At 35.1% G+C, this 19,477-nt stretch overlaps 1 protein-coding gene across 2 annotated transcripts in view; it reads left to right on the forward strand.

Annotated features, from left to right (window-relative positions):
- LOC149795749 (putative ATP-dependent RNA helicase DDX56) overlaps nucleotides 1–19,477 on the forward strand; it is a 78,341-nt gene that overhangs the window by 35,368 nt on the left and 23,496 nt on the right. For both annotated transcript variants that reach the window (XM_089965662.1, XM_089965663.1), the window contains exons 5-11: nucleotides 37–207; nucleotides 1,150–1,240; nucleotides 7,266–7,330; nucleotides 9,089–9,193; nucleotides 10,317–10,388; nucleotides 12,302–12,418; nucleotides 17,181–17,300. In XM_089965662.1, coding sequence (XP_089821788.1) covers nucleotides 37–207; nucleotides 1,150–1,240; nucleotides 7,266–7,330; nucleotides 9,089–9,193; nucleotides 10,317–10,388; nucleotides 12,302–12,418; nucleotides 17,181–17,300 — 741 coding nt within the window. The remainder of the gene's footprint in view (nucleotides 1–36; nucleotides 208–1,149; nucleotides 1,241–7,265; nucleotides 7,331–9,088; nucleotides 9,194–10,316; nucleotides 10,389–12,301; nucleotides 12,419–17,180; nucleotides 17,301–19,477) is intronic.

Here is a 19,477-nt window from a genome sequence, read left to right on the forward strand (position 1 = left end):
TGGAACATTCCTAATAAATTTTTCTCAATTATCTAGACCTATGCTGGCAGAAAATCCAGACATCATAGTTGCCACACCCAGTCGTCTCTTGGCCCACATTCGTGCTGACAATGTTAGCATAAAGGAATCACTGGAGATGATAGTCATAGACGAAGCAGATTTGGTGTTCTCATTTGGCTATGAAGAAGACATAAAGGCATTGCTAAGGTGAAGTTTGGACTGTTCATTTATTTACAGAATATGTTATTATTTGGCAAAAATATGCCTCTTAGAAATACTTAGTCGTTAGAAATTAGTTTCCATGTGTTCTGCCACCAGTACAAGTATCACATAATTTTTTTACCTTGTTGACCATACGAAGAATGAAGATATCCTAGTTATCATTTTAGAATATGCTATAGTTTCTTGCCTAGCCTTATGTATAGATCACTTGGCATTCTGCCTAGAGGTATGTATCTCTGCATAACTGATATAGATCTGCAAAGGAACCAGAATTCGTAATAACTTTTTATGAAGAAAACATAAGAAATTTGTAATTCCTCTAATCTCCATTTATTGGTTGTTTAAAATTAACAACTGTTTAATTATCCATCACCTTTCATAGGTATGAGTAACATTAATGTTTCATGTCATACAACACTTTTTTCACATTTTTCAAGACTTTTAAAATTGCAGATTATTATTGGATGTTATTTGTTTTTAGAGGTAAACAACTACACTCAGATTTAATATACCTCCATCTAGCATGGTTAGAGGGTGGGACCAGAAGGATGATGGAATGAAAGCAGTTGGGTGATTGGTTTTCTGATAAAGATTTGAAGAAAACGTGATTTTCTTGTTTTAAAACATTGACTTCACTGCATAAATTTAACGTTACTTGTAATACTATTTAGCACATGGTAATATTTATTAGACCCTGCTGCAGGTTTTCAGAGTTATTTTCATCTTAAATTTATTTTCATCAGAAATGGTTTTACAGTCAGCTTGATAGTTGCAGAAGAAGCATGTTTCATTTTGACTATCCTGTAACAAATTGACCTTGTCTGCAGCATCATTTTAAAGCTAAAGTTTGATAAAGATAAGTTGAATGCTAAGAATAGAAACTAAATGAAAAAGTCTGATTTGATAACATATTCATTCCATTTTCAGTAACATCCCAAAGATATACCAGGCCTTTCTGATGTCTGCGACATTAAGTGAAGATGTCATAGCTTTAAAGAAAATGGTCCTTCACAATCCCGTAAGAGAGTTTTATACATGTGATCGCTTGCTTTTCTGGACTTTGATATTATGGATTTCAAGATCAATGAACAATGAAATCTGCTTTAGCAGACACTCAATTAATAAGGCTAATTGCTTGAGAAATGTTAGAAATATTTTTATTTTTTTCCAAAGTTTATATTTTTGTATAGCTAAAGGTCCAGGCAATCCAAAATCACTTAGAAATGTATAGGTTCTTGTACATTTTCTTGCACTACACTTAACTGAATATCTACCATAGATACATGCTTATAAGTCACATCCAATTGCAAACTGCAAAGACCCAGATCTGCTATCACATAATGCACTGGCAGACCTGGGTCTGTTTAATTCATTTGGAGTAATAAGTAGAACAAACAACATAGACCCTGATTCTGCAGATGCTTTATGCTGCGGCAGATCAGGATCTTATTTGACACACTTTATAAGTAAGTATATATGGTATCCACAAATATAGATCATTACAATAAACAGTCTGTCAGTTATCGCCTATTAAATAAAAGTTAAAAAAGTGGTTTAAAACTATATCAAATTAGCACAGGTTGAATATCATAGGCTCAGCTTAACAAATACATGAAGAAAAGTATACATTAACAATTGATTAATAATAGTATGATGCAGTTTTGAAGGTCACACTGGTTTCCACAGCATAATGCCAGCACAGCTGATTTTTGAAAGGTCATAAATAACTAAATATTTCCAGCATTCTGTTTTATTTTTCATTGACTTCGTTTTTTTCTCTCACATCACTGCTATCGTGCATAGCTGATTTCTGAGAGGTTATTAATAACTAAAGCTTTCCAGCATTGTTTTTATTTTTCATTGACATTTTTTCCATATCACTGTTATCGCAGTTTGTATTAAAATTGTTTAAGAATTTTTCATTATTTAACAAGGTACAGAAACAGCAACAGTGTCATTTTGTATCCAGTCTCATCCAGAGTTTATAGCTTCATGATATACTTTGATAAAAGGAGAATTTATGTTGATGATATTAAGTGAAGATCATGTCACTACAACTTGAATGGGGGGCGCCAGAGTGGTCTAAAGCGCTTTCTGTTACGGGTCACTGCCATTTCACCTCTGTCTGCGTTGGTTAGAGTCTCGGATTCAGCCAATGTGGGTATGAGAGACAGCTTGCCAGTAGCTTCTTCTGGGTCGGTGGTTCTTTCCGGGGTTTTCCCAGGTTCTTCCTCCACCATTAATACTGGCCGCCATGTAGAGCCTATCGTGTGCTGAAAAATGGCGTTAAACCCTACAACAATAACAAGTTGAATAGGAAGAGCTGACATTATAAAGGAGGACTACATAAAGGACAGTTTTTTTTACAGACCTCCTCTTATAAATTTTATCTTGGTATAAAGGACATATGTCAATAATAGACATAAATTTATGGTCCAGTGTGTGTCATCTGTAGAGAGGTTTATATATATGCAAATGAATAAAATATAGTCCATTATTACTAGTTTGAATTTATTAATTGAATGGCATGGGGTGTTATGCCATGCAGCAAAGATTGATGCTGACACAGAGGAATCTTTGTCATATTGGCTTGAACTGAGTCAGATATTTTTGAATATTTCTCCAGTTGCAGATTCATATTGTAGATAGCAAGTCAGATGCACAGTAATTATAGCATATTTCCCACAAAAGTGCTTTCTGATTCATATTGTAGATAGCAAGTCGGATGCATGGTAATTATAGCATATTTCCCACAAAAGTGCTTTCAGAATCTTATATACTTTAATAGAGTGTATGGTGAGCTGAAAGATTGAATTTGTTTACAAATCACTGCAGACAAGCATTTGAGAATAGGAATCTTCTTTTAAAGACAATTTGAACTTTAAATGCTCACAACTATGCATCTGATTTCTTGTGTGCTATCTTTTTTTGTTTTTGTTTTCTCTGTCCTCCCTCTCTCCCCCCCCCCCCAGTTAGACATTGGTTTTGTGCTGTCTGTCCATGTTTAGCCATCACACTTCAGCAAGATTGCTCAGGTACTATTGAGCAAAACCAGATCAAATTGGGTATTTAGATAAGAGCAGCTCCTAAGACCTGGTTAGGTTCTGGTAACAATGACCTTATGTTCAAGGTCACAGAGCAGTATTTAATGTTAAGTGAAGAATTTATTGATGTTTGTATGTGTGGGAACATGTTTCTGCTTTCAGAATCAAGTCCCATCTGGTATCAAATTAATTTGCACTGCGCCCAGTAACAATGAACACCTTACTGTAATAAATGATTAATTTGGACCTTGTATAACTGCGTGTATTACCATGAATTATCCTGTATGTTCAGGACATTTGATTTAGTACAAATAGCACTTAACATGTTATTGATACTGCTGCATGTGTTTATGAAATAGTGGTGGCAATTTATTTAATTTTTGTTGAAGAAGCATGACATAGCAATTGTTTGTTATCCACATCTGTCTGGCCATATATCCTTGTACCCTTTGATTAGGATTCATCTGCCTAGCCATATATCCATGCACCCTTTGATTACGATTCGTCTACCTAGCCATATATCCATGTACTCTTTGATTAAGATTCATCTGCCTGGCCATATATCCATGCACCCTTTGATTACGATTCATCTGACTGGCCATACATCCATGCACCCTTTGATTACGATCCATCTGACTAGCCATACATCCATGCACCCTTTGATTACGATCCATCTGACTAGCCATACATCCATGTACCCTTTGATTACAATTCATCTAACTGGCCATACATCCATGCACCCTTTGATTACGATCCATCTGACTGGCCATACATCCATGCACCCTTTGATTAGGATTCATCTGCCTGGCCATATATCCATATACCCTTTGATTACGATTCATCTGCCTGGCGATATATCCATGCACCCTTTGATTATGATTCATCTGACTGGCCATATATCCATGCACTCTTTGATTACGATTCATCTGCCTGGCCATATATCCATGCACCCTTTGATTTCGATTCATCTGCCTGGCCATATATCCATGCACCCTTTGATTACGATTCATCTGCCTGGCCATATATCCATGCACCCTTTGATTACGATTCATCTGCCTGGCCATATATCCATGCACCCTTTGATTATGATTCATCTGCCTGGCCATATATCCATGCACTTTGATTAAGATTCATCTGCCTGGCCATATATCCATGCACCCTTTGATTGCGATTCATCTAACTGGCCATACATCCATGCACCCTTTGATTACGATCCATCTGACTAGCCATACATCCATGCACCCTTGATTACAATTCATCTGCCTGGACATACATCTATGCACTCTTTGATTACAATTCATCTGACTGGCCATACATCCATGCACCCTTTTATTAAGTATCATCGGCCTTTCCATATATCCATGAACCCTTTGATTATGATTCATCTGCCTGGCCATATATCTATGCACCCTTTGATTACGATTCATCTACCTGGCCATATATCCATGCACCCTTTGATTATGATTCATCTGACTGGCCATAATTCCATGCACCCTTTGATTATGATTCATCTGACTGGCCATAATTCCATGCACCCTTTGATTACCTTTCATCTGCCTGTCTATACATACATGCACCCTTTGATTACGATTCGTCTGACTGGCCATATATCCATGCACCCTTTGATTACGATTCATCTGCCTGTCTGTACATACATGCACCCTTTGATTATGATTCATCTGACTGGCCATATATCCATGCACCTTTTGATAAAGATTCATCTTTCTGACCATACATCCATGCACCCTTTGATTACGATTCATCTGCCTGTCTATACATACATGCACTCTTTGATTAAGATCCATAAATGTATATATGTTTCTTTGTACAGAAATATTAGACACATAGATTTAGTGAACATGGAAGTGCTTACAAATACAGTAAATATGGTATGCTGTCTGTGAAAATATATGGTATGCTATCTGTCAAAATCTGTGGTATGCAGTCCATGAAAATATCACCTCTGTCTGCGTGGGTTCTAGTCTAGGATTCTTCCAATGTGGGTATGTGAGAAAGTTTGCCGGTAGTTTCTCGTGGGTCGGTGGTTCTTCCCAGGGCTTTCCTTGGTTCTTCCTCCACCATTAATACTGGCCGCCATGCGTAGCCTATCGTGTGCTGAAAAATGGCGTTAAACTTCACAACAACAACAACAACCATGAAAATATATGGTATGCTAGCCATGAAAATATATGGTATGCTAGCCATGAAAATATATGGTATGCAGTTCATGAAAATCTGTGGTATGCAATCCATGAAAATGTTCTTGTTGTTGCTGTAGGGTTTAACACCATTTTTCAGCACAAGATTGGCTATACATGGCGGCCAGTATAAATGGTGGAGGAAGAACCCGAGAAAACCCGGGAAAGAACCACCAGCCGACGAGAAGCTACTGGCAAGCTTTCTCACATTGACAGAACCCGAGACTTGAACCCACACAGGTAGAGGTGAGATGGCAGTGATCCGTAATGGTGAGCGCTTTAGACCACTCGGCCACTTGGGGCTCCCATGAAAATGTATCGTATACAATCCATGGAAATATATAGTATGCTATGCTTGAAAATATATGGCATGTTATCCTTGAATATATTGGATGCCATCCTTGAAGGTACATAGTATGCTATCCTATGAAAATATTTGTCATCAGTGAAAGTATATCAGATGCATGCTAAAAGAGTCTATTAACATAAAGAATCAGTTAGCAACTGTAAAAACAATTTGTTTTTTTATTTACGTACAAAATAATGTAGAACAAAATTTGTAATTGTAAAGATCTGAGAAAGAAAACAAGGTGTAAAAAATACCTTTAGGTTATTTTTCCACTTGACACAGATGTATAGATAATTTTACCAAATCATAGATAATTTAGTACTGTATCATTCACTCAACAAATTGAAATTTAAAAAACAATATTTTAAAGGTTATTACTGTTGCATTTATCATTTTATGTATTTATTTTATATATGCTTATTCACTTACAATTACTTCCATGCAAGCAGCCCAAACAGAAACTTTCTGCTGTTACAAATGGTAGTTATCATCTTTTACAGCTCTGTAACATTTTTTATATTGTTGCCTTGTACTTTTAAGCTTGAGCTGGTTACTTCAAATGATAGTGAGAAGGTGTACTTATAAAACATTTGTTTTAAAGATTGTGCAGTTAAGCAGGTGAACGGAAGCACAAAATACAACAAGACTACCGTATATAGTTTCATGTGGAAGTTTTAAAAAAAGGTGTTGGTAATATACTTCATGATGTTATCTTTTATTATATGTTCATATATTCGCAATTCCAGAACATACAGGATTCTGGTAGGGAGGAGAAATATTAAGAAAGAGGGTATAGAAAATTATATACGAGACATTTGCTTGTATTGAGTGAATAATGGATACATTTCATCTTGTAGGTGAAAAATTCAGTATTTTTATGAGGCAACAAGTGAAAATACTTGATTTGTTTCATCCACCAGATGAAATACTTTCATTATTCATTTGGAACAAGTAAATTTTCTTTTAATTTTATGCTCAAATATATTGGTTAGCAGAAGTCGCAGATTTCTTAGTATCTGATAATGTTAGTGTGTCTATTCACATGGAAAATATTAGTAGTAACATAATTCTGTTTCTTAATTCAAAGCAAAATAAACCTGAAACCAAACAAGAGAAGAAAATAATTTCAGTGGCTTGAGGGATTTGAACCTGGTACTCTTGCATGGCGTATGGCAATTCTCATCACTAGACCAAGCAAGTGTCAAAATGGCAGTTCAGATTTTTGGATCAAAATGTTGTCGATGTCTATTGTCTAATGTTGTAAAGCGCTTAGAGCTTCTAAAGATTAGGCGCTATATAAAGTCCTCATTATTATTATTATTATTAATGGCCACAGTGACAAAATATTTTACATAATTCACTCTAGTGAATTATCAAAATTATTACTATTGGAAATCCACAAATTCATGGGCTAACATAAAATAAAGAGTGCTACCTTTTTAAAATTTACAGGTGATCCTTAAACTGGACGAATCACAAGTAGCAGAATCTGGGCAACTGACACAGTACCACATAAAGTAAGTGCTATTCATATTCAACATAAATAGAGATTGTTTCATTCAAAATACACAGGTGCAAGACTGGAACATACAAAATTTACTGACCATATTCAGCTTATGGTAGTGGTTAGAACATTCATCTTAGATGCAGGAGGTCACATGTTTGAATTCCAGCCAAGTCGTACCAAAGACTTATAAAAAATGTTACTAGCAGATGCTTCAGTTAGTGCTCAGCATTAATAGGTCAGTGATAGGACTGGTCAGCCAGGTGTCAGGATAATGTGACTGGGTGGGACATGACACATTACTGCAGCATGATGCTTCAATGCTAGACATCACTATAAACTGCCACACTGTAGACATCATAGCGATATGACTGAAATTTTGTTAAATCTGTGTTAAAAATATAATGTCTCACACACACAGAGGGACAGACACGTGCACACACACAAATCTTATGGCTGTGTAGTATTCATTAAAGTACACCACACGGTGAAATCACCAGTATTTACAGGTAGGATTGAGCCTGAGCTACAAAACAGTGTAGGGTAATATTCTTTAATTGATTTACTACACAGAATGTTGTCACCTGCAGTATGTCCTTTAGGAATGTAGAGGTAAATCAAAGTGGCCAGGTAGAAATCATGCTTAAAGTGGTGCTGATATAGCTACACTCAACAGTATGAGCAGAACGAGTCAAGCATGGTGAAAACACATTATGCATACTGTAGCAGATTTGCTACCTGTTATGTGGTTTTGCCACCTGGTGAAAAATCTGATGGAAATTCTTCCTTCCAAAAGTTTATAAAGAAAGAACTTAAGTTACACAAGATTTAAATTTTGCTGGTCATAAAGAGTCTCTTCAGCACCTTTTTCTGGGCAAGGAGAACAGTCAAACATTTCCCAATGGAGAGAGGAACTAATTTGTGTTAGGTAAAACATGTTGACACTTTGCCACCAGATTAAAAAGTTGTTAGCAAAACATTTTACCTGCTACCTCATGTTTAATTATGATCCTGTAATGGACAGTCAATGTGATAGACCTCTGTTGAGGTGAATATGAATTTACATAAAGCAGTAAACCTCGTATTGATTTAAACCATTTCACTGCAACAAAGGTCTATTTTTGTTAAATTACATTATATATAGTGAATAATTACAACTTAATATGTTTTAGAATAGTGAAAATGTCATTCATATGCATGATGCCACAGATTTAACATTATGATATCACACAACCATGCAACATCATGATTTATCTTGGATCACATGACATTGGGTCTTCCAATGAAAAATCAGCTCTCAACAGGAGTTTTGTATGGATAATTATATATCATTGTTTGGGGTAGGGTGGAGATTAAGTCAGGCTAATCAAAATGTCTCTTTTAACTTGTTAAATTAAAATTTGACAATTTAAAAATGGCCTTCAGCCACCACCACCCTCGCCTATACATTTTGGAAAAGTCAGTAGATCAAGGATGTATATTTTAATGCCAAACTTTATATGTATACTATATATGTCAGTGTTACAACCAGGTTTCACAATTTCTATAGAGTACACTCAGCAGAAGATGTGTTTGATATGCTTAATTTATGATGATATCTTGAGACATTAGAATGTGCATTTTTTTGCTCAGCTTTTTAAGTGCAGTAGACATTATTGTCATACCCCTGGTGCCATAGTCAGTGGGTGGCATTGGCATTAGCAGATAGTAAAAGGCAGTGTATATGCAGGTGAGATTTGCTGTCTTTTAACAGCTTTGTTTCTTCCTACAGATGCGAAGAAGATGACAAGTTTGCATTGATCTATGCTCTTTTGAAACTGCGTCTTGTTCGTGGAAAGTCTATTCTATTCGTCAATACAGTCGACAGATGCTACAAGTAAGTGAAAAGGTTCTTTGCAGTGTTAATGTCCTCACAGTCTAGTTGGCATATTATAACTACAGATGAAAGGTCATGAAGCATTTGCATCTCTGTCTGTCATGGTACATAAACCACTTGTGATGATAAAATTACCACTTATGAAATATTTCCTTATATCTGCTGAAAAGCAGATATCCTCCATGTGCTTTGTGGATAATATTGAATTTGCAATATTTAGTTCAATATTTAATTTCCATCTATGATGCATAATTATGTGTTAAAGAAGTGCTACTGCATACATTTTCAAAATTTTGACTTTGCTTTCCTTTTTTCTGTTAGATTAAAAATTTTGAAAGATATTGAAACTAAAGTTGTGTTTGATCTAAAAGGGTTAAAAATCACATTTAATAATAGTCAAATTCGACATACATATGGCTTTCCTTGTCAAAAAATAGAGCTTGATGACAGTCATGTGACAAATCAAACTTGTAATCTTAGGTGCAAGTGGAGTGAGTGGATGTTCATGCTTTCACATTATTTGATAATAAAAGAGGATATATGGCTGTTGCAGTTGGGATGAAAGAGTTTAAATACATTGTAATGTATTCTCCTGGCACTTTTTATATACAGGTTTAGAGCAGTGGATAACAATTAAATTTCTCATGTAATTGGATTGTGGGCATCATCTCAAAATGTTATTGATTGAAAATTTACGTTATCATGTCTCTCTCTCATAAAATAAAATAATAAAAGGACAAGCCCTTTATCTGTTGATCTACATGGTAAACACATACTGTTAATATGTTCACCCTTAGTGGAAGTCTAATGCTAATAAATGAAGCTCGATAGGAGTTTAGCAAGGGACATTAGTGCAGTTGTCAACTGTTAAGCCATGTAAGCAAGAGAGTAGTACAATACCTTCATGGGTAGCTTGTTTCTCAGTACCATGTGATGTTTTGATAATAAAAAAATTATAGTGCCTCAAGCAGTCTAACTAGTGGACAGTAATGGTAAATATACGGTACAAATACAAGTTGTGATACATTTATATACCTATGCATAACTGCATATAGATGTATTGTTACACCATTAATATACAATTGAGATACCTCCCACAGATCATGCTTAAATATCATTTCAGATTGAAGCTCTTCTTGGAACAGTTTGGCATACCTGCCTGTGTGTTGAATTCAGAATTACCTGTGACTTCAAGGTAAAAACTCAAAAATCAGATGATGTTTAATTGAATATTATGGTAGATGTTACACACAGTTGTTATATAGAACTTTAAGATTGATGCTTTGGGCAGTATTGAGATGTTTTACATGTCAAATTTTGGATGAATATCTTGCATAAAGCAGATTTCTATGGATATATTGTAGCATCCAAATTGAACTCATTTTTGTCCTATCAGTAAACGATGAGACCTCAGTAATTTTTCTGGCATTGTAATCAGCAACAGTGATGTCTGCATTAGCATCATTGGGTATGTTAAGATGTAACAAATCTGAAATTTTACATCTCTGTTTGATCAGTCATTATATTTAAATTGAAACACAGAGAAGATAGCACTTTGTCTGAAATTTGTACGTTTAATTTTCTGTCTTGTCTGCATGAAGACTCTACTACATATACATCAGAGAACATCATTCGCCAGTATGAAATTGCATTCAGTGGAACTCTTGGTAATTTGGGCTGTTTTGAACACTCGTTAATTTTGGGTGTTTTAAATCAGTGTGTGCCACAGTTTGATGTAGATAAAATTTGGTGTTTTCATATTGTTACACATGTTCTCATTTTTAAAATGGAATGTTACTCAGAGACTCATAATTAAAGTTCAGTTATTCTTTTTCATTTAATTTGCAGGCAAATATTTCTTTTTGACAGCTGCATGGTATTGCATCAGAGAAAGACATCAGAAACCAAAGAATCTTATCTGTTCTTAAAACCCATACTTATTGCTGGGGATATTTTGATATTCTCTAGGTCTTTCCATCCATTGATCTGGCTATCTGTTGCTGTCTGTCCAAAATCACTGCACAATATCCTTTGTACATTTCTTGCCGTCATGATATGAGAGGGATATAGATTATTTGCATCCTACCCTGGAAGCGTGAAATATACAAAAATTGCAGTTCCTGTGACATGTCTGAATATTTACCAAACTTTAAACATGCAGTCACAGCATAAGGGTACATAAAATATATATCTGAAAATAGACCCACTCCATATTTTTGACATTTATAAGGACAGACCCCTAGTCTTATTATGAGAGCAGTACCTCAACTGGACAATAAGGTCCATGTGATATATGTTGCAAAAGGTGTGGCATAGTGGTCAGTATTTGTCCATCCATCCATTAACACCATTTGGTTATTAAAAAAATTAAGAGCTATATGTCCTGTTTTTATTTTTGGATTTAAAACTGACTTCATCCACAAAGACATCAACAGAAAAAAAAGTAAAGATGCTTACTTTGGGACATAAATATTGCTACTGGTTTGGATGTTAAAGGGCAGGTCAGAGTTGTCAGTGTTTTTGTTTTGTTATTTTAGCGGGGAACACCTACATCATGTTTCTGTGGATAGGCATTAGACCTTTAACCCAGTTCACATATGAACATGAATCGTCCTTGAGGATTATGGATCCATCATCAAAGGTCATATGGTTAATTTGTTGTTAAATTTATTGCAATTTGTTACCAGTTATATGAAGGGGTTATATTTTTTGTTTCCATGCATATATTATTATCGAATTTGTCACATATTAACATAAGAATAAAGGGGATAAAAGCTCACAGGTCAAGGTCACATTGTTTAGTCTTGTGATTCTAGGGTTGTGTTGATTTTGTTGCAGACCGGATAAGAAATTAACAGATTTTTAAGAATATTTTTAAAGGTAGAGTAAAATAAAGAAGACCAAATAAATTTATTTTATAACTTGGTTGTCCAGTTGTATCGAAGAAATAATCGACTTTTATATTGGGCTACTCCAGAAATAGCAGATGACTTTGAAGGTGTAGTACATATTTTGTTTCTTTTTCTCTCATTTAGATTTTTCCCTTAAGTATTTTTTTCATATAGAGCTGCTTAGGTACTGTAACATATATATTATATGAAATTTCAGGTGTCATATTGTCTCCCAGTTCAATGATGGCATGTATGATTACATCATAGCCTCAGATGAAACTCTCTTGACAGACCAAAAAGATGAGCAGAAAGGCAGTGAAGGCAAACAGAAAAAGTAATCCTCCCTAACCTGATCTATTTTCTCCTATCTTCCTATCATTCTGAAGTTTCTGCTACTTCCTTGTCACTATTAAATAAACAAAAGCAGAAAATAAAATGATCACACTAATACTTTGCCCAATAATCAGAAAATAAAAGTACAAGGTGGAAAATAAGTTTCAAACAGTGATGTAATTTGTTACATATTAATGTGTTTTTACTGACCATGCATAGTAAAACTGACTTTACATGGGATAAAAGGATAATAGTTGCAATTCTGATGTTTGTATTTCTTTTGGTTTTGTCGTATATACTGCCTTGGGAGGTAAGTCTGCACAAAGGTCTGTTTGTATTAGATGCACATGTCCAACCTAGTTATCTTTTTCAGTAAAAAAACTATCCCTGTTTTCATGCATCAGTAAACAGAACAGATGACCCTCAATCCTGAAAAATATATGGCCGCTACATAGAGAAGGAAGTAAATTCTTGATGTAGTATTTGTCAGGACTCAAAATTAATGCTAATCCGCTAATTGAAGATGACAGACTACTAAAACCCCAGCCTTCACAAATCTATTGGATCGGTAAAATGTTCAGCTGATGGCTATTGTACGTTCACAAGTGGTCTCATGTCTGATATAACTAATAAAACACAGGATGGCATTTCCTTTCACTGTTAATTGGTATATTTGATATTGTGTTAATCGAGTAGCTGCCGAGTTCCTGCATTTAAAGTATAATGAATGCCCATGGCAGAAATGGCCATCTCTCCTTCCATGCATAAATTACATAAGGGTTCCAGTTGACAGAATAGTCACTGCTTTTGCCAAATTAGCCTTACACCTACTCCTAATGTTCTAATTTCAATACTGACAATGCAAAATGATGGTATAATGTCATGCTAGTGACAAAACTTGGCTAATTGGAAAAAGTCATGTTAGCCAAACTCAACAGATGATGCAAGATTATAGTGAACACAGTTTTTAATTTTACATTGGTTTTTGATGAAATTCTCAGCATTTTGTGGTAACAGTTGGAATGATGTGGAAGTTCTAACAGGGTGAGCAACTGCCACTGAAACATCATAAATTAGATGTTGACATGAAAAATGGGATCATGAATATGTTCAAGAGAAGAGAGCAAGAATGCCAGAATCTCTGGGAAAATGAATTTGGATGGCTGCAAATATTCAGAGAGATGTGAAAGTGCATGATTGTTAAACTTTAGGCAGGATCAGTAGAAAAGTTAAAGTTGGATTGTAAACCTTGGAATGCTTTACCTAAACTCAAATACAGGTGTCTGAATACCAGACCATCAGATCTTAAATATGCTTCGATTATACAAATTACATCTTGAGTTCCTATGGTCCTGCCAGCTTATTTTATCTTAAATATGCTTTGATAACACTAATTACAACTTGAGTTCCTATGGTCCTGCCAGCTTATTTTATTTTAAATATGCTTCGATTACACTAATTACAACTTGAGTTCCTATGGTCCTGGCAGGTAAACAAATCTGATGATGTTTATTTCTGCAAAAGATCAGCCTATTCTGGTATCTTGAAATTAAGATTATTTTTACTGATCCACAAAATCATCCTAATAAGTTTGATAGTGAGTGAGATTTATGCATATTAATGAAGTTATCTTGCATTTGGGTGGCTGTGCTTGTTGCAACTCTGTAAGCCATATTTCTGATCCTATTTTGAAAATGCTCGAAATCTAGGCTAATATTATTCATATTTCTTACGATATTGATAATGAGTGTGGTTCATCATATTGGTGAGGTGATCTGTCATCTGATTGGAAGAGCTAGTTACAATTGAGAGACCATATCTCTGATTTGATTTTGATCCAGTTTGGCAAATAAAGATGATAAGGATGGTTGTGAGCAAGATCCGAGCTTATTAATAATGTGATCTTGCATCTGATTGGTTGAACTTTACAACACTTTAACACTGCTATTTCTGATAAGGTTCTTAACAAACTTGACATACAGGTTTGAATTATTTAGATATCCAAAGAGTTTCATTAGGGGTGAGATCTGCACATATATATGAGATGATCTTTTATCTGATTGGCTGACCTTTGTACCATTTGAGACATGATATTTTAATCTGATTGGCTGACCTTTGTACCATTTGAGACATGATATTTTAATCTGATTGACATTTAATTTGGTAAATAGGCTAATATTTTATATCATCAAAATATTGGACCACTTTACTATGAGTATTTAGAAGGTGATCTTGAATTGGATTGGTGGAGATTTTAACTGATTTAGAGAATTATTTTGGTTAGAAGTTTGATTAGACTTGGTAGATAGGCTTAATATCATCAAGATCTCATTGGGGTAATAATATTATTAAAAAACAGTATGCATGTTAATGATGTGTTCATGCATCTTATTAGCTGAGCCATCAACATGCTATGATGTATACTTCTGTTAAGATTTTTATCAAACTTGGGAAATGTTCTGTCATCAAGATGTGAGACAAATTTTATTTTAGCAAGATCTGAAAATTTTTAACAGTAAGATTGTTTTTTTAAAACTTTTTACACCTTGAGTGTATCTATTTTGTTCACTTTTGATAACAATTGGTAAATAAGTTTATATCATCAAAATGTGTTATCCATTATCCATGTTATCTATTCAATTGATAACAATTGGTAAATAAGCTTATATTATCAAGATGTGTTATCCATTATCCAAGTTATCCATTCAGTTGATAACAATTGGTAAATAAGCTTATATTATCAAGATGTGTTATCCATTATCCAAGTTATCCATTCAGTTGATAACAATTGGTAAATAAGCTTATATCATCAAGATGTGTTATCCTTATCCAAGTTATCCATTCTGTTGATAACATAAGGTTGTGTCATTATAATAATGAATATCGAAGCTACTGGGTCTCATTGTTTTGCAGTGATAGACTTGAGATTGACCTAGATAGTGAGGTTTCTTGCTTTGCTTTGCAAAGTAGCCTGTTTCTCAAGTCAGTATGACAGTGGACCATAGACTCATGTAACTTGGTGACCTGTACAACACTAATTTACCAAAAGTATGTCAATATGACCTTCATTTCACGATTTTCTGATGTTGAGATTTTCATTTTCTCCATTTTATATGATTGTATTGTTTGTTAGTGAGTGAGTGATACAACTTAGCTTGTGGATATATCTTTGTATGGTAAAATACCAGATTCCCCAAAAAGTAGGCAAATTTGATCTAGATTTCAGAGTTCAGTGACTTTGTTTTCAGTTTTGGTCAGTTTCTTAGGTACTATTGGCCATGGAAATTGATAGTTTGCTTTATGGAAGCTATAACACTTCCACCAAAAGTAGGTTACTTGACTGAGATTTCATGCTTCGTTGACTTCTGCCAGGTTTCAAGTCCACTATTAGCCACATTGTCATGCAAGAGTGAATATGCACTGGAACAAGTTAAACACCATTCTGTAGCCAGCTGTATAATTAATGCTTCAGCGACTTTTAGTTGGCCCTTCATAAGGGTTGATGGAGTCCAGGGTACTGTATAGTACTCATTATCAAAGTTCTGGGAGTGAGCTCACCATGCAAGCAATGACAACCTCTTGTTAACAAAGTTCAGTATTAGTAAGACCTTACAGCATTCCGTATCATGATTCAGAGTGGGTGTGACCACCGAATGTCCATTCTTCATTCTGGTGTTTATGCCTGAGCTGATTGTAGTTAGAGGTACCCTTTGTGATGTGCCCGTTGCCAGTTGCTTTGGTTAATGATAGAAAAACAGTTACACAAATTCTTCTCTAAAACCATACAGCTTTTTATTAATACAGAGGTTGACAGAAGATACGACCTTTCTTATTTGTATAAAGAATGATGATCTGCCTTCCAGTATGACAGCTGTTATTGATAAATGTTTCAGTATCTGTTTTTCTTCAATGATTGCTTAAAAATTTTTGACTAAATTTGATAAAGAGCATTCTAGTATCATGTGCCTTTCAAATTTCTTCAAATGATTCCTGTATTCCCTCTCAAACACTGCTGAGCAGATTTTGATTATATCTGAATGAGAGTATGCTGGCATCAGGGACTTTCAAGTCTGTACAAACTATGGGAATCTGCTATTAGATATTTTGCCACCTGACTAAAAATAGAAAACATTTAAAGGAATTTGAAAAACCACTCTCTATAGTTTGACTGTATACAATACTAAGAATCCCTGCAGCTTAGAAATATGTTTAATTGATGCTGTTCTGCCCGCATATACGGGTGCTGTTACTAAAAGAACGTTTCCTAACAAATGACTGATCATACTTTAACCAAATTTGACTCAGAGCATCAGCATAATTCGTTTTTAGATGGGTAGATGCTCTTGTTTTTGGTATATAGGGTAATGTGAGTCATTTGAGTGATTACAGGCACATTTGGGCCTTTTTCCTTTAGGTATGTGTAGTCTGATGTATTGATTTACATTTTGAAAGTGGGTGTCTAAATGCACTGTATGCATATCCCATAGTAAGTACCAGGTACAAATAATAACAGGAGTGGGTAGTTGCTTTATGCTATATAATGGAACAGTTTTGAATTTAAGTCTCGACAGCAATCTATGGATACTCTACTTCCCACTACTAGCATACCTTAATTAGAATAAGGAGCCCTTAGATCTTGCTTCACTTATGTATGTATGTATGTATATATATAGAGAGAGAGACAGACAGACAGACAGACAGAGAGAGAGAGAGAGAAACAAGGCATTCCAGTTTTTTTCTAAAAATTTATCTTTCTTTTACAGATTTAGGAGGAAAGACAAAGAATTTGGAGTGTCTAGAGGCATAGACTTTCAGAATGTGTCCAATGTTGTTAATTTTGACTTCCCAAAAACTGTTAATGCCTACATCCACAGAGTCGGAAGGTAGGTAGTATGCACTAGACCTGAAATGAATATCCAAATATTCCAGTCAGAATATTATTTTTGTGAATATTAAAAAAAATTAGTATTGGAATATTCATTTGTTGTTTACCTTGTGAATTTTGCAAAAGAAATTGTACAAGGCAAAATGTAAGATATGCATTATTGAATTGGCCTAATGTAAAAGTCTTACAGGTCATGAATACTTTCAACACTATTTTAGTAATGGGTGTCATTTTTAGCAATTGATTACACATACCTAAATGGCAATTATTCACTTTATTTTGATTCCCATATATTCATATTCCTTTGAAAGTTTGTTATTAACATGCCCTTCACTTGACACTCAGTATTAAGAGGTTAATGTTAGGACTGACCGGTCTACTGTAAGGATATTGTTACTAGTGGGACATGATGCTACATGTCTGTAGCATGATGCCCCAATGTTAGACATCACGATAAACTGCCACACTGCAGACATAGTGATATAACCGGACAATTTTAAAAAATATGTTAAAAATCCAAATCATACACATGCACACACACATTATTTACATGCCCCAAGAAGCACACCGCTCTGGTGGCCTAGTGGTTAGAACATCCACCTTGGATGCGGGAGGTCATGGGTTCGATCCTCAGCCATCTCACCTCTGTCTGCATGCTTTGAGCCTCAGGTTTGGCAAATGTGAGTATGTGAAAAAGCTTGCCAGTAGCTTCTGGTGGGTTGGTGGTTCTTTCCAGGGTTTTCCCAGGTTCTTCCTCTACCATTTATACTGGCCACCATGTATAGTCTATCCTGTGCTGAAAAATGGCATTAAACCCTACAAAAATAACAACAACAACCAAACCTGCTAAATCACCTTAAATTCCAAGTCTGACTTGTATGATAATTGTACAGTCAAAATTCTATATTGTGACATTGCTCACATTTCTGTTCATTTTACTGGATAAGATACATCAGGCTGAGGAAAAACATATTAAGAATAGCCGTCATATCAGATTCAACAAAGCCTTTACAGAGCACTGAAAAAGCTGTAAACTGTCATCTTAGTTAAATCTGCATTTAGACCGCTCCGGTGGCCTAGTGGTTAGAGCGTCCGTCTCAGATGCGGGAGGTCGTGGGTTCGATCCCTGGCCGAGTCATACCAAAGACTTACAAAAATGGTACTAACATCTGCCTCACTTGGCGCTCAGCATTAAGAGGTTAGTGTTAGGACTGGTCGGCCTGGTGTCAGGATAATGTGCCTGGGTGGGACATCATGCGGCATGATGCCCCACTGCTAGACATCACTATAAACTGCCATGTTGCAGACATCTTAGCGATATGACTGAAAAATTGTTAAAGCCGTGTTAAAAATCCAAATCACAAATCTGCATTTGGTGTTGTATACAAACTTTTGAAGTCATTGCACAGCTTTGGAATTACCAATATGCTTAAAATTTTACACTATTTATCAAATATTCAATTCATGCTGTGATCATTTCACTTTTTCTTTCTATGCCATTTTGAAAACTTCCTGTTTGCTATGAATCCCCATTTACCCAAGTGGTCTACTCTCAAACTTGGTTGAAGGAGGAAATTAGTTCCCAGATACCAGATGCAGGTACTAAGGCGCAAATGGAATATTTATAGTCATACTGAATTTGAAAATAAACATAAAATAATACCTACACTGATTTAATTTTTGTTTAAAATCCTCAAAATTTTCTCAAAACCTTGTAAAAGGTCATTTAAGCATATTTAGATGATTCTTTTCTCATAATGCCTTGTTGGTCCTAACTGAAAATTGTGCCAAGTTTACAGCCGCTACATCCACCACAGCTGCTGTTTTGAAAATCATGTTATTGTTGAAGTATATCACAGATGGTTTTAGCACACCTGATTAATAGGAAAAATGGTCTTATCTGGAATTCCAGGAAATTCTTTTCAGCCAGTATAGCCAGTCCCCTCTAGAGAATCATTATTATACCAAACATTTTATGACAGGTATATATTATTTTGATTAAGGACCCCAAATTGATCATGAACTGTTCAAATAGTTCTAGTTTTTTGTTATAATGTGGTAACAGGCATCCCATACCCAGATTCCTTAGTCCATTATGGGCACCTTACTATCCATTTATACCTCCTTGAGGCACAGTATAGTTTGCTGTTTTCACTTGTATCAGTGCTACAGTGG

The sequence above is a fragment of the Sinohyriopsis cumingii genome, chromosome 7 (assembly GCF_028554795.1).
Source record: "Sinohyriopsis cumingii isolate HCF-2022 chromosome 7, ASM2855479v2, whole genome shotgun sequence".
NCBI lineage: Eukaryota > Metazoa > Mollusca > Bivalvia > Unionida > Unionidae > Sinohyriopsis > Sinohyriopsis cumingii.